Genomic DNA, 14,948 nt, shown 5'->3' with positions numbered 1-14,948 from the left:
TTGGCTCACTGCGGCGCAGCACGGCCGATTGTTATTTAACAGTTATACAAGTGCAATGTGGTTAAACTTTTAGGGATATTTAGATAGTTTAATAAATAATTGTAAATGCCGAAAGATAGCAAAATCGCCAAGAGACGTCATAGATCTTGTATTATACTGTATTGACTCTGAATGCTGTTGTACCCTTCGACCTTAACACGTTTACTGTTCATTCATGCGTTTTTAAACTAGATCGAAAACGTAAAGCCTGCTATTATACCCGCAAGAGCATCACATGTCAAAATATCAACTAAATCAAGCATTTATTCTAATTAAAGCTGTTTTAGCGTGTTTTAGTCTAATCCCATACCCTTTGTGGTAAAACTAATCAAACATCATCCAGTTCACACATTCAGAGTCACATTTTCATGAGTTTGAGGACTGTGGATATGAAAATTAAAATAATGAAATCTGGATAATGAATTGGCTTTTAACGTCAACCTTTGACATACTTATTCAAATGTATATAGTAGTTATATTGTACTTCTACTACTACTAGTCTTGTTGTACTACTCTTACTATTTTGTCCATACAGGTGATTTGGAATTCCGCTCTCGTTGGCAAAAATAGTCCACATGTGCCCCTAGTGGCTGCGTTTCATAACATGGCACTTCACTCCTCAGCACACTTGTCTGTGGAATTTAAGAGCTTATTTTGGGTGTCAAGATGATGAGTGGGTACTCAATGCCAGCACTAGTTATTTCTTATCAATTAATCATTGTCAGTTTACACAGTCCAATGCTTTGATGAGACATACTCGGCATTGTGTGTAGTTGACTTGTTAACGCCTCCTTACTTTACATATTGTAATCACTCGACTTGTCCATGCTGAATGAGGAAGAGTCTAAGCCTCAGATATTGCAGTGGCGTTCTGTTATTGTGTGTTTTTAACTGCACACTCCCCTAAAATCCCCTATAATGTGAATTTAGCAGCTTTCATCGTTCTTCCCTGAGGCTTGCTGTACTACTAGGATTTCTTTCTTTCAACTGCACCTTAAAGTGGATATTTGACAGGGAAAGCAGCACCACAGTGGTTGAAACATAAAAGTTAATACAATCGATGGATTAAAGCATCAGAATTAGGTTTATAGACTAAATCAACTGCAACTGCATTCGACCATCTATACTTAATTCCAACACAGTCCAATAATGGGAAATCCCTCACACATATTGCCTTATGCTTACACGTGCAGACACATGTCACCATCTACTCTACAGAGCTGCTGGCATTGACTGCATGTTATTAACAACGATGGAAAATATAAAACAATGGTAATTTATCACTTTCACAAGAGTTTAACCTTGTCGTCTAATAGAGCTTTGGGTTGGGTTGGGAACTGTTTTTTGTCTTGGCCTGTAAATCCCTTTGAGACAATGAATGTGGTATTGAAGTGTAGAAATCATACTTGACTTGGCTTGGAAAGATTGATGAATGTCATTAAGGGATACACTGTAATGGGGAAGGACTGCCGTTTTTAGAAGAGTTAAGAGATAATAATGTTAATGTTAATATATACTATATGATCAGAAGGGGAGGGGCAAGCGAACACGTTGCAATGCATGCAGTACACTTTATCTGATATCACAGATGGGAGTCTGTAGTGTGATCTATTTTTGCATAGAAGCAATAGACAGATGGCAAAACACTTGACTGATGAGGATTGGTCAGGTTTTCTATCAGTCTGAGCCGGTGCAAAGAGAAAAGGTGAGAAAGCATGTTTGTGCCATGCAAAGCATGTGTAGCCCAAATGATTAAGCATGCTTCAATTCTTTAGATAGATAGATAGATAGATAGATAGATAGATAGATAGATTGATAGATCGATAGATAGATAGATAGATAGATAGATAGATAGATAGATAGATAGATAGATAGATAGATAGATAGATAGATAGATAGATAGATAGATAGATAGATAGATAGATAGATAGATAGATAGATAGATTGATAGATCGATAGATAGATAGATAGATAGATAGATAGATAGATAGATAGATAGATAGAATAGCATCCTTGGATGACGCAAATTAGAGCAATAGGCCCCATAATCCCTATTAGCCCTTCTTTGAAATAAAGGACATCTCGGGATAAAAGGGTAGAATGTGACAGCCACCATAAAGTACTCAGTGTAGTTTTCAGACCCCATCGTGTATATAAACAGACAGTAAAGTGATTTAAGGGGTTTTATGATCAACTTCAAAACATGCTCAGTGAAAGTCTGGAGAATGCTGTTAGAAATAAAACCTACTTTTTTGTCATTGGTCCACGACTTCATCTCGTTTTCTATAATGGTGTTGTGTGTGCATTGGAGTAGTTAGCGTCTCTCCTGTAGAAGAGAACTGGTTACAATCTTCCTTCCACACAGCATTTTGGACCATGTTAATTATTGTAATTCAGAAATGCTAACTGCACCCCCGGAAAGCAAACACAGATTAATCGTTTCACAGTCAGCCTGGTAGAACATGCTGCATACACGTGCAGCTCTATGTTGTGAATTGAGATTCTATTTTTTGCCTTCCGCTGTGATCACACAAGAGGATACACACACCTTTATAGTATATAGGACAATGTTAGATTAGACAGTTATGTTTACTTATTACTATCACTGTAATTGCTAATTGTTGAAATCCTTACTCTGAAAATCATACAAAACAATAACACCAGGTTTTACATAGAGGGGATGTAACATGTGTGGAAAAAGCAGCAGCAACAAATATGTATAAATACTGGTTCTTGTGCTATTGAAGTGTTGCAGTCAGACTGGATATCTGTGAAGTGATTCATCCTCAGTCCACTTCCAAGGCCATACACACAGTTCGGTAGTCTTTATTGTTTACAACAAAATCCTTTTATGGTTTTAATCAATGCAATGCAGCAGATGTGGTCAAGGATTCCCAAAGTCTGAGGGAATACTTGCATGACTAATATGGTAAAGCTTAACAGCAATTGGAGCTCGATCTGCATCAATCTGTGAACACACTCCACCCCACATGCAGTCAGCGGTACATAGGCGGGTGTGAAAACTCCTTTATGCAAATCTTCAAACATATGGACTACAGTGCATTATCTTGTGCTATTTAATGCACGTGCTGGGCTGATAGAGGGACAGATGGTGGTGTTATTCCCGTTTTTTTTTTAGATACATTCTCCTTGTCAAGGTTGGAAGTCATACAGTCTTTGCATTTCTTGGCAAAAGAGGTGAAAACCTTCCCTTATGTCCGACACAAAGGGATGATCTGTCAATCTCACTGGATTGGCTGGTGCACCGTTGCTTGGCGATTGCCACCAAACATACATCACGTTTTTCAGTGAAGAAGAGAGTACAAAAGTGCAGCCCTGTGTGTCTTTGTTACTTGCATAATTGAATATGGTAGACTAAGAGGACCAATCCACATTGTGTGAAAACATTCCCTCCCACATGTGGCGAGTCAGTGCTGTGTAGGCGGCCAGCATCCTATTAGAAAACTGCAAAGAGTTCTGACGTATCACAGATGGTGTAAACTCTCCATCAGAAGGGACGTCTCACCACAGCCAAACATACAAATCCTCAGCAAAATGGTGCGTCATTTGGGTATTTTTAAGGCGACATTAATACTTGAGACCAACACAACGGAAACAGGCTGATGTATTTCAAATTTCAAAGCAGATATTGTGGTTAAGTTGTTGTCAAAAGCATAGTATACTGAATATAATATATGGTGCAGCTTTAGCATTTCAGAATGTGAGAAATCTTGTTTAAAACCCTGTAGGATCTATGAAGGTGAACTATGAGCCTTGAACTATTCAACAGAGAATGAGAGCTACTGAGAGAAGACATGTCGCCCTCTACAGTCATTCAAGAAACGTGACAAGCATATTCATGGATCAGGTTGGAAAGATTGTTCATGACATGAGCGATTATCGCAGCTCAAAACCCAATTCTTTCTCTCATTATTACAAAGTGATAGCAAAGAATCCTGAGGTAGTACAGACTAGTTGAATTTAATAATTTAGGCCCAGGTCTCGACTTAACAGGTCCAGTTGGTGCAGGTAGTTATGGTACAACCTGCGTCTGTCGGTGGCTGTGGCAAATACAGGAATTGCACGGCAGGCTGTCGACTTTCATGCTGGGAAATGAGATTGCTAACAGCACAGATATATGTGAAATCTCTGAACACCATCATCCCCTTCCTTTTGTCCCTTAATCCTCTTTCTTACTCCGTCCTTGTCTGTGCCAGTGCATCGCCGCCACATGGTCCCACATCGCCACCCGCTACTCAGCTGAAATCCTCAATTCCTTCAGCATAATGCTAAGCTTGGCCTCTTCCCCTTCCTGCAGGCTCCTCCCAGACTCTACACACAGGAACAGTCGGATTGTGGTCTAGTTCCAGCCCCAGGATTCCTGAAGCACACAGGCCAACTGGAACAGGAACAGTGAGCAAGTGTCAATATAGCCGCAGTTGTCTGGCTGAAGGAGATTCAGAGGCCACACATCGACATATGGTCCTGTCCTGCTCATGAGGCCCCCAACCTTTAGTCCCCACCCTATGCGGGATGAGTTGAGCTTGTAGGTGGTCTTGAGGGGTGCAGTCATCATAGAAACCCAAGACATGGGTGTTTGGCCTCATTCCCACTACAGCACACCCAGCCATTTGTGGAGAGGGAATCTCTCATGGAATTGGTTTCTTTATTTTTTCCTTATCCATTTAGGTTTTCTCAGGAGTTTTTCCTTGTCTTCCTTGAGAGCTTTGTGCTGGGTCAGGAATTTTCCTGATGTTGTGGGTCTGACCCTTTGAGACAAGCCTTTGAGACATTGTATGTGATATTGGGCTATATAAATAAACTTGACTTGACTTGACAGGCAAACAGATGTATTTAAAGTGTACACTTTTATTGTTTATTACAAGATAAACCTCTATTCATCCCAATGGTGAATAACAGTGCTGACAAAAAGGAAAGTATCCCACCAAAGCTTGTGATGAAGAGCAGGTTCTGAACTATACGTCAGACAGATTCCGCCAAAGTAAGGTTCACAAAGCTCTGACGTTCAGATGGTCCACTAGTAACAACCATGACTCATAATTGCTCTGAAGAGAGTCAGCAGGTAACCCATCTGCAGTATCGAATACACATTATTTGCTTTTGCCAGCAATTGTGTGTACAGTTTTCCAGCAAAGAGCACCTCCCAGTGGCAGGCAGAAGGAAACCAGACAACGCCTCAACCTTGAAAAAAACGTTAAATGTTTTTTTACATTTGCCTACAATAAAGAAATGTATACCTGAACACTGTAAATGTACACATTGATAACAATAAGCAAAATGTTTTTTTTACATTTGCCTACAATAAAGAAATGTATACCTGAACACTGTAAATGTACACATTGATAACAATAAGCAAAGTGACTGTGGTACTTTTCCAGCAGGGCTTATTTCCAGTCAATTGAATTCCAGGTGATGCTCACCAGTTTAGTTTGTAACCAGCTTATTCATAAAAGATGACCTAATGCACCAAAACCGAGCAAGTCCTGCCTTTTCTATTGCAATCTATATAGTAGAAAGTGTCAGGCCTATGCCAGCGTCACGTACTTGAGGTGAAATTATCAATTTCATGTCCCATAACTGTGTGCCCACTGTCATGTCAAATGTTTTCTTCAATAAAAATATACAACAAAAACAAAAAAGAGATCAATTTCAATGTAAGAAATTAGTTAAAAGTAAAGGTTAATATCAAAGGAAACAACAATAATAAACAATGGGCCCTGCAGATAATATTCTACCCGCAGTAACCAGGAGATGAGAACTGAGGCCCATGGGTTGCCAATTTTCCTTGCTGGTGCCAGGACTCTACCTGCTGATATTTATAATATTTACATTGTTTTCCTTTGTATTTACTGCAATCAAAAACCCCCATCACTTCAGCATCAGCTAAAACCCCACACAGCCTGTTAACAGGAACAAAGGTTTGCAGGTTTACAGTTAGTGTTCATCCAGCATAGTTTGAGCATGATACAAATTGCACACAGACATCTGGAGCCTGATGCCGACTCAGGATCTCACCAAATATGTCGTCTTTAGACAAGGCATAAACGATCATGAAGGCTCCTATCAAGTTACTCACTGCAGCAGACATGGAGGCAGAGATGCCGACTGTCACCAGATATACATTGATGTGCTGCAGGAAACTATAGTCTCTTTGGAGAAGGTGATTAGGGATCCAAATATGAAAACATCAGAATTGTCTACCAGTCTCAATAAAAGCACATATTAAAGACCACAATTTGGTTGTCATGCTCAGTCACAATGACAATTAGAAATCCAACACCATCAGATATTTCCGTGTGTGTGAGTCTCTGACCGGTCACAGGTCCAAACTGTCAGGAGGCTAAGAAGATTATAGTTACAAAAACTGCCGTGAGGGTTCCTCTTGGAATGGAATAGCTGGGGTTTTTCAGGTCGCCTGGAGAACGCATAAGAAAAGCGCCCCTCTACACGCAACGACGTGTAATGATACTGCTCAGATATCTGCCTTTCATATGTGAAATCACTCCACACACACACTGTAGCTGCAATAGGCTCCCTTCCCTTCGCCACAGACCAACTGAGGCTATTAGGGAACACTTACCTGACATGTTGGAGCCTGCCATGATTCCAGCGCAGCCATTGAACATGACTGTGGTAAAACTCATCATGACAGCAGTGGTGTAGTCTAGCATGTAATTGGCTAGAAGAGATGCCAGATTTGTTTGTGTGATAATACAAAAAGAGCAGGGATGTAAAAAATAGTATCCAAATCCGAGCTAGTATTACAAAGGCTGAGATTTAACATTAATAGCATAGACCTTACATAATAATTTGTTTTCCAAAGTGTGAATTTTGAAGCCAGTGTAGTTGGCTTTGTCCAAACGGATCCTGTTGATAGCAGAAACATTTCGCAGGATCACAACAGAGAAGAGGCCTCTTTTTCGGTGTTGAAGAAGATATATTTTCATCACAGAACGGTATATTGACAGGGGAGATGCCTTGTTGGATAAAATGATTCCATCTCTCTGTTATTGTGGATGCGGAAACATCTAGTTCTATTAGAAGAAAGTAACTGCTGACATACTGGCAAACTGAGGCGGTAAGGACCCCCAAACATGTGGGTCTGTGGTGAAGCAGAGGAGCTTTTTCTGACATGACAAAAGTCAAACGGAAATAACATCAAAGTCAAAGTCAGTAGCCTCCTTTCTGATTGAGCCAGCAGCAAAATAAATTCAATCAACAGGTGCACCGCTAATTGAAATAATGAAGTTTGCTTCATCCAATCACATTCGCCTTCCAGCCAATCGCAACAGTGGCACCTGCAGTTTCACTGGTGAACCAGAAGAGGGCAGTCAGTGTGTTTACATGCACGCACCCAATACAATACTCGTAATAATAATGACTTTTCAATTTATAATAAATTTGGAGGATTAATCACTCTGTCCACCAGGGATGGAACGTAAGAGCTGAAACACAATTCGACCCAGAAAAAGTCCCCCCCCCTAAAACTATTGAATTGAATTCTCAGTGAACAACAATAGCGACAAAGGAGGAGATAGGCATGTTACTTGTGCTATGTAGGTTATGGAAATAAGGCTGTTTGCTGCCATGTACTTCATTGCTTTCACCCCATATCCGAGGTTCCTGGCACGGGAAAGAAAAGTGAATATGGTTCTATATTTACGCTTAATATATTTAATATATACACAATTGATTTGTTAGTCTGTCTGTTTCTCTCTCCTTTTCCTCTCTTTTGCCTGGCAGTGATTGATTTTAAGAGTACAGTCTTGTGGCATTTTGTTGTAAACCATTCTAATGTTTGGTAATAAATGATATTAGTATACAATATTATTGATTTCATCTACAGAAGACATGTCAGTTAGTGAGGGTAAAGTGGCAACATTGGCGTAACTAATGAATCTAATGATGGAGCCATTCCATTCAAGTGTTCAAGTTCAAGGTGTTCAAACTATATCAGTGAGCCAGCATAAATGTTATTAGTTATCTGAGTTAGACAAGTAAAAGGTCCCACTGTGAGAAAGGTCCTTTGTTAAGAGAGATACTGAGAGAATAAATAAGGAGAACCAAGAAGTTCTTCAGGGATAGTATTACCTTTTTATGTTAACTTAAACATTTGGCAGTTAAATATTTTTGTTTATTAATCACTGTAGCATACAGTTGTACTTTTTTATGGTTTTGCATTGTTCTGTAAGTTACATATTGTGTCTTGAGAGACCTGATGGGAAAAATAGGAACGCAAGAAATCATACAGAAAGCATTTTTCTCCAACTTGCCAAAGCAGCCAAAACATGCATTTATATGTGTATTTCACGAACATCCCGTTAACATCACTGAATAGAATAGATAAGAACGGCTTATCACAGTGACAAGCAGGGATAATTTGCGATTATCATATCACATCATTATTATAAGACCAGTTTTACTCATATCTTAATGGAATAATGAATGCTAAAGTCATGTAACGTGTTGGACGCTGCCACACGTTGCCATCAGTCACTCTGGCTTCCTTGAAAGTGCCTTGAAGTGGCGCATGCGCAGTGTTTGACATTTTGAAGTTCTTCTCCGGGGTGTTTGAACAGGAAGGCGGACATGTTGGCCAGGCTGCGGGAGAAAATCGGGCATCGTCTGCTGTTTTTCCCCGAATACTAACACACACCGAGACCTGTTTACGTATGTTTGAGCTGAGGAAAAAGTGCGATTGGACGGGACACACTGGACAGGCGGTGACATTGCACGGCAAGCAGCGGAGGGACTATCTTTGACCGTACAAACAACTCCGTGTTTTAACTGATCGAAATTTGGAAGAAGCAGAAGTTTTTTTTCCTCCACCACTTCTACTTTTCAGCTGTCAGACTCGTTTGTCGTTCTCTGCAAGGGCCTGGTTCAGCCATGGAAGCGGGCCGGAACTAACCTTGCCGCAAATGGTGCAATGTAAATGGACATTACGTTGAAGTTTTAGTCACCTTTTGTTTGGGTGCATCAACATTTTTAAGCCCGTGTCCGCTGCGGCATCCTGCGGAGGCTGACTAATCTGTTGCCGCATTTATCTTTTTGCCACTGAAGTTGTTTGCCACTCATATACCGGGAAAACATATTTTGCCATTTGAAATGTTGCTTTTATATTTCGAACGCAACTTTAAACGTTTCGCTGTGTGTGAGAGCTCGAGGAGAACGATGTATTTCCTTTGAAGTGCGCTACAAAAGTTCACACGAAGAAAGGAACATTTTGGCTAGCTAGCTACCACTGGATGCTAAGCTAGCTAGCCAAGTCTTCTGCCTCGCCACTGAGCTGTTTTTGTTCTTAGCCCAACGCCGGGACTCGGTTTAACAGCAAAAATGTCAGCTGGGGCAAGCATGGAGGCTCGGTTCGATAAAATCGATACCTTGCTGAAGGACCCGAAGTCGGAAATAAACACGGATTGTATTCTGGTAAGTTTGTAGCTTGCTACCTGGCTAATTTCCTAGCTAGTCAGCCATTCGATGTCTGTCTGTTCCTCGGAGCAGAAATTAATTTCGAGACCGACGAATCGTCTCTATTGTCAGTGAAGAAAAGTGTTAATATTGTCACACGCACACCTAATAAAGTTCACTCATTTTCTGTGCTCAGATGGATTTCAGAGCATGAATTCCCTCGTATCTTAACACACTTTGTTTAAGTTGCTTGTGGAAACGTTGATGTTGTAGCGATGTATCGTTACTCCTAACTTTTTAACTTGGCCATACAGATCGACACTAATAATTATGAATAGGCAAATATAACTGAGCTAATTGGAATCTTGCGTCAAAGAGACATTGACTGATTCGTTTTGGTTTGCACCAGTACAAATGTCATTTACATTTGATGTAATCTGATCAACTACAATCGGATTTGAGTCACGGCACACATACTCACAAATGTCTAATATTACTAGTGCAGCTTCAAGATCGCTGTGAAATTGTGAATTGTAGGTGTGCTGCTCTGCCTGGATAAATTGATCAAAGCTGCATTGAGGTGATAGGTAATGTACAAGCCTTTATAAACCTGCAGGTCTCCAGCTGCATCAGTACACCTGTTGGCAGGAGTTTGCTCAGGCTGCTTCCTGTCTTTGGGTGACTGCTCATGGAGTACTAAGTAAAGAAGGCGTCTACTGCCACGTGCCAAAGCCCAAAGCAACACTGTAATAGGTTTTATTATAATCTAGCAGACCCAGGACCTGACACATGAAGGGAGTGGATGCTGAGGAAGTGTTTTTTTTTAGTTGGAGCCTTTCTGTTTAGGTGACAGATGGACTTGGTGGATCATTGAAACAATCATTGAATTGTTGTCTTCAGGTTTATTCGAATTGATTCAGCCAAAACATTGTATGGGTAATTGGATGGAAGATCCTGGCATGAGCTTCCCAGATTGCCCTTGGCACTCACGTTGCGTGTTTAGAGGTATGACTTGTAATTAAGCGAGTTTTCTCTCACAGTATTATATGGTTCACTGCTTGAACTTGCAAGAAACTACTTGTGTGTTGGCAAGTGATGCAGACTTTTAATTGTAATTCAATATGACATCAGTATATCCTGGTTGTCATATTGTGAAATTGCCTTAACCAGTCAAGGGTACATCGAGGAATACGTTGCGTTGTGTTTGTAGAGGGTGCTCTCCCTTTATCCCACCCACACACATCATGGTGTGGTTGTGTATAGGTTAATGTAGAAAGCGGTATTTCAAAAAGAGAACTTCAGTTTCTATGACCTTCCATCCTGCTGCAGAGAGAAGCAATTAAACCAAACTAAAAGTGCACACACGCTGCATTTTTAATGGCAAAAAGCTGTCGGACCGTTCCTGCCGGTAGCCACACACACAAGGGTGTTGTTCCTCTTTTTCCCCCCTCTCCACAATCTCCCTCTGATCAATGAATGGAGGCCTTTTGCTGAGGCGCTCTCTGCCACCATGCAACTCCACCCACAGCTTAATAAAATTCCATACTAATCAAATAACTTCTTGTCTTTGACTGGCCCGGAGTCCCCTGTGTGTCCCTAAGTCATTTTGTTTGTCTGGAGAGAGTTGAGCCCAGGCAGGCAGCGCTGAGGTAGCAGGGTGTGGGCTCTGCTCTCTACCCATAAACCAAAATTATGTGGACTGAAGACTCATGTTTCTGAAGGCCGTGAATCAGGACATTTAACTCATAAAGCAGCCAGCTTGCTCGGCTATGAGTAATAATTTCCATCGAAATGAACAATGTAAGCCTTTCTCTAGCTGTGTGTGTTTTTGTACCTGAACCCAATGTTGGCATTGTATTCTATTTGTAGTTTCGCACTGTTGTGATTGCACATTTTCCCAATAGAAGCCCGGCTTGTGTTGTGCGATGGTGGCCGGTAGCTTTTCTGCTCAGCTCTCAGAGAAGATCTATCGCGCGCTGTATTCTAACCCTGTCACCCTTATCTTGAACCCCTAAATAAGTCCTGCTGGAGAGAAGAGTGCCTTATCTGGATGGGTTGTCCACCCCCATCATTGTCCCCAGGCAGGCTTCTGGGAGCCAATCTGAACAGGCAGAATTCCTGGCATTGTATTGTCCATATACGCATATTGTTCTTTGTGTAGACAACAATTAACGGCTTACATCACGTCTTCTGAATTATACACCTTGGTTGCTCATCCTCACGTTAGTTTCAGCCTCTTAGTATAGGGTTAATGTTGAGAAAAGTTAAGCCAAATGGTAAAAATGTGTTTTATATCGATTATATTCTTCTTTGGCACGTAGCGCTTCAATGGTTGAATCTCCTTACCTGTTCCTAAAATAGAATAGCTGAGTTGATATGTTTGAACTTGTTTTCATGAGCTTTGCCTCTGAGATATGCTAAGGCGTCCTGGCCTAGTCTTTGTTCTTTCTTGACACTTGTTGTGCATTAATGTTGCTGCGTTTTGATCTCTCTTTCATGTGTTCTTTGGAATCTGAATCTCTAATATGGGTAATTACAGGAAACAACCTGCCCAGCAAACCAGATTCAGACCATTGACTCTGTATACTCCATGCACAGTATATATTAGCCTGCCAGCTAATGCTCTTACTCTTGATGTGACCTACAGAATGAGGTGAAATGAATAAATCACCATAACTGTGTATAGTGTATTTAAGGTCGGTTTGAGGTTTAAAATGCGTCTCTTGTTCAAAATGGCATTCTTGCTGATGCCTCTGTAATGATTCATGCCTGCAGGGAGCCCTTACAATTAATTGGTGAACCGCTAAATAACATGCGGTGTCCTAATTGCACTGCATAGTAACTGTACTGGTGTGTAATTGAGTTATGGCCGTAGCACAGCTGATCACGGCACTGCCCCTGTTCCAGTGACCTTTGCCTTTCATGGATGAACTCCACTTGCAAGGTGTTGCGTCAACTGATAATGCAGCTATTCCTTTCATTGGTTCTAAACTTGTTATACAACAAATCCACAGTTGTCCTTTATCAACATGCACTTTGGGATCAAATTTCAACTCCAGAGTACAGTATATGTAGTAACTGTTTTTTTTTTTGTTTTAAACTTGACCCAGCCTTCAACATGAAGTCTTAAGTAAAGTGAAGTATTGCAAGCATTGTCTCATTGTGTGTGTGGGACAGTAAAGGTGCTTTTGTATTTGCTAGACAATTAGCAGCAGGTCACATACACTTTACTTCTGATGGTTTAATATATCAGGGCACAAGATTTTACATTGATTTCCTGCCTCCCAGACACCAGCTGGTTTCACTTCATGCCTGAAAGGTGTGAGAAAAACACATTTGTTCATGTTTGTGTGACCGTGACCGTTATTGTACAGAGCCTTTAACAGGGGCTGTGATGACTCTGATGCACCGATCAGCTCAGATAAAGACCTATAACAATTGTTGTAGAAGGAGGAGCCATGTTCAAAGGTTGCAGAATGCATCACTGACATCCGCAACAAATCTCTGGTAAAAAACACTTCTTGCTTGGCTCTAAATGTAAACAACAAAGGAATCCCTGAAGTCTGTCCCTGAAATGTCCGAGCACCCATTGCTATTTGGTGGGAACCCCAAATAGTTTGAGATTTCTGCATTTCTATTTTCTAAACCAATATGAGCCAGTCTCCCATTTGGCGTTCGGTTAATACATCAGGCAGTTTGTACTTTAGCAGAATTCTGACTTAATTTGATGGCTCTGCTGAGTCAGACCACAGAGAGGTGTGCGCTGAAAGGTAAGGAGCTTCTCCCCGGTGCATTGCAGTGGTGTGTGTGTGTCAGCTGCACTGCACATTGGAACATCCTGATTTGCAATAGCTACTGGTCTCTATAATGCAGAGTTTACCATTGATAACGCACAAGTTGTTAAATAAGTGAAAGTTTAATGATTGATAAGTCATCTGTGCCAATCTGATCGCTTCCCTTTATACATAACTTATCTGAAGCTAACCTGGAAGGATTTCTCAGCAGTGGATAAAGGCCAATAGTAAAACGTGACAAATGGGTTATGAGTAAATGTGAATGTGTGCTTTCTAACTGCACACTTATTGAAAATATATGTGAATTATACAAGTCTGGCTCTGAATAAGACAGATTTCAGAGACAGATTTGTCGTAATGGTTGTATTCAGCATTGTATCCATCTTCTATTGTCAGAAAGGTTCAGTTTGTGGTAAGCTGCTTTGCTCAGCTGTTTATGGGAACAACAATTGAGCTATTTGTAGCGCTACTTCCCCTGCACTGACCAATCACGCACAGGAATGCATATTAAAATGGTCGTCTTTTAATAATTGAAAGCTGCCTATGTGATTTACCTGTTGAACTTCGTCATCCTTTTATTCTCTCCCTCTTGCATGAGGACTAAAAGGACCTGTGTTGTCTTGTGCGGCTTGCAGAAAAATCGCCTCCGGGCTGGAGACGATGATCAAAGTGAGCAGAGTTGATGTTTAATAAGACGCTTATTAGTTGGGTTGAGTTCAGAAGTCCTGGTAAATGCGAGGCGGGACAGTGAACGTTTGCCTGAGACTCCCAGGCTCCGTCAGTAGCATCACATGAGCTCTCTGTTGGAATAACTCAATTATTTTTTGACATGAAAGCATTTGTGACAGTGATTCTTGCTCACTGGGGCCTCATAAGGAAATGGAATGCCCTTGTTTTGCCACTCCTGGATTCACTGTCACTGTCATTTATCTAGTAGCACTATAGATAAGCAGTCATTCTAGGTAAGTGGGATTTCCTGTCAGAAGATATTATGTTCTGCAGCGGTGTGCGAGTGCTCGGGAGTTCAGTTCTCTTAACTGATACGCCCCCAGAACACAACTACGCTTTCCCTTATATTGCCATTTCTGTAAAACCTTTGCAATGAGGAAGCAATGTGGAACTTGATATTTGAAACACTGTAACGGTCTGTGTGATCCCAAGTGTTTACATGGGCGTGGCCTGCGTTGGCACTACCTTTATTTGCACGGCTGTCTTCACAATTGCTCACATGTGGAAACCATATTATCTTGAAGAGGTGGCAGAATGGGAAGTGAGAAGTAGCGTTCAACTCGCGCCAGTCCACATGCCTAGTGCTGGTATGCAGTACGGGAAGATGTGGCTGAGTTGCCCATGGAAATTCTGAACTCAGACTTAAACGCCTGGAAAAGAGCTTGTGTGTGTGGATTTCTCTCCCCTTTAAGCTGAGAGAAATAATTGCCGTATGTAATATCAACCACCGGCTTGTGGGTGTGTGTAATGATGCACTTGCATAATTGCCTCGTTTCATTAATAGGGTGATTGGGCGTTCGTTTTCCTTGTATTATTTAGTTATCCCAGAGATGTGTCGCTCTTTTCTCTCTCTCGCCGGAGCAGCATCAGCAGAAATAGGATAACATGGAGACCTGCAAGCCCCAGTTTGTTTTCCCAGAGATTTTCCCAAGACTGTCACATATGATTTGTTGG

General features: G+C 41.1%; 1 protein-coding gene and 1 pseudogene across 2 annotated transcripts in view; one reads left to right on the top strand and one right to left on the bottom strand.

Annotated features, from left to right (window-relative positions):
• Positions 1-4,020: 4,020 nt before the first annotated feature.
• LOC142994092 (solute carrier family 12 member 9-like) lies at positions 4,021-9,003 on the bottom strand (annotated as a pseudogene).
• rock1 (Rho-associated, coiled-coil containing protein kinase 1) overlaps positions 8,627-14,948 on the top strand; it is a 27,173-nt gene continuing 20,851 nt past the window's right edge. For both annotated transcript variants that reach the window (XM_076144546.1, XM_076144545.1), the window contains exon 1: positions 8,627-9,489. In XM_076144546.1, the coding sequence (XP_076000661.1) occupies positions 9,397-9,489 (93 nt within the window). In that variant the 5' untranslated portion in view covers positions 8,627-9,396. The remainder of the gene's footprint in view (positions 9,490-14,948) is intronic.

Source organism: Genypterus blacodes, unplaced genomic scaffold (genome assembly GCF_046128005.1).
Source record: "Genypterus blacodes isolate CSIRO-AG114 ecotype Tasmania unplaced genomic scaffold, CSIRO-AGI_Gbla_v1 ptg000029l_1, whole genome shotgun sequence".
Classification (NCBI taxonomy): Eukaryota; Metazoa; Chordata; class Actinopteri; order Ophidiiformes; family Ophidiidae; genus Genypterus; species Genypterus blacodes.
Note: the sequence above shows the minus strand (reverse complement) of the source record. Positions and strands in the feature narration are given on the sequence as shown.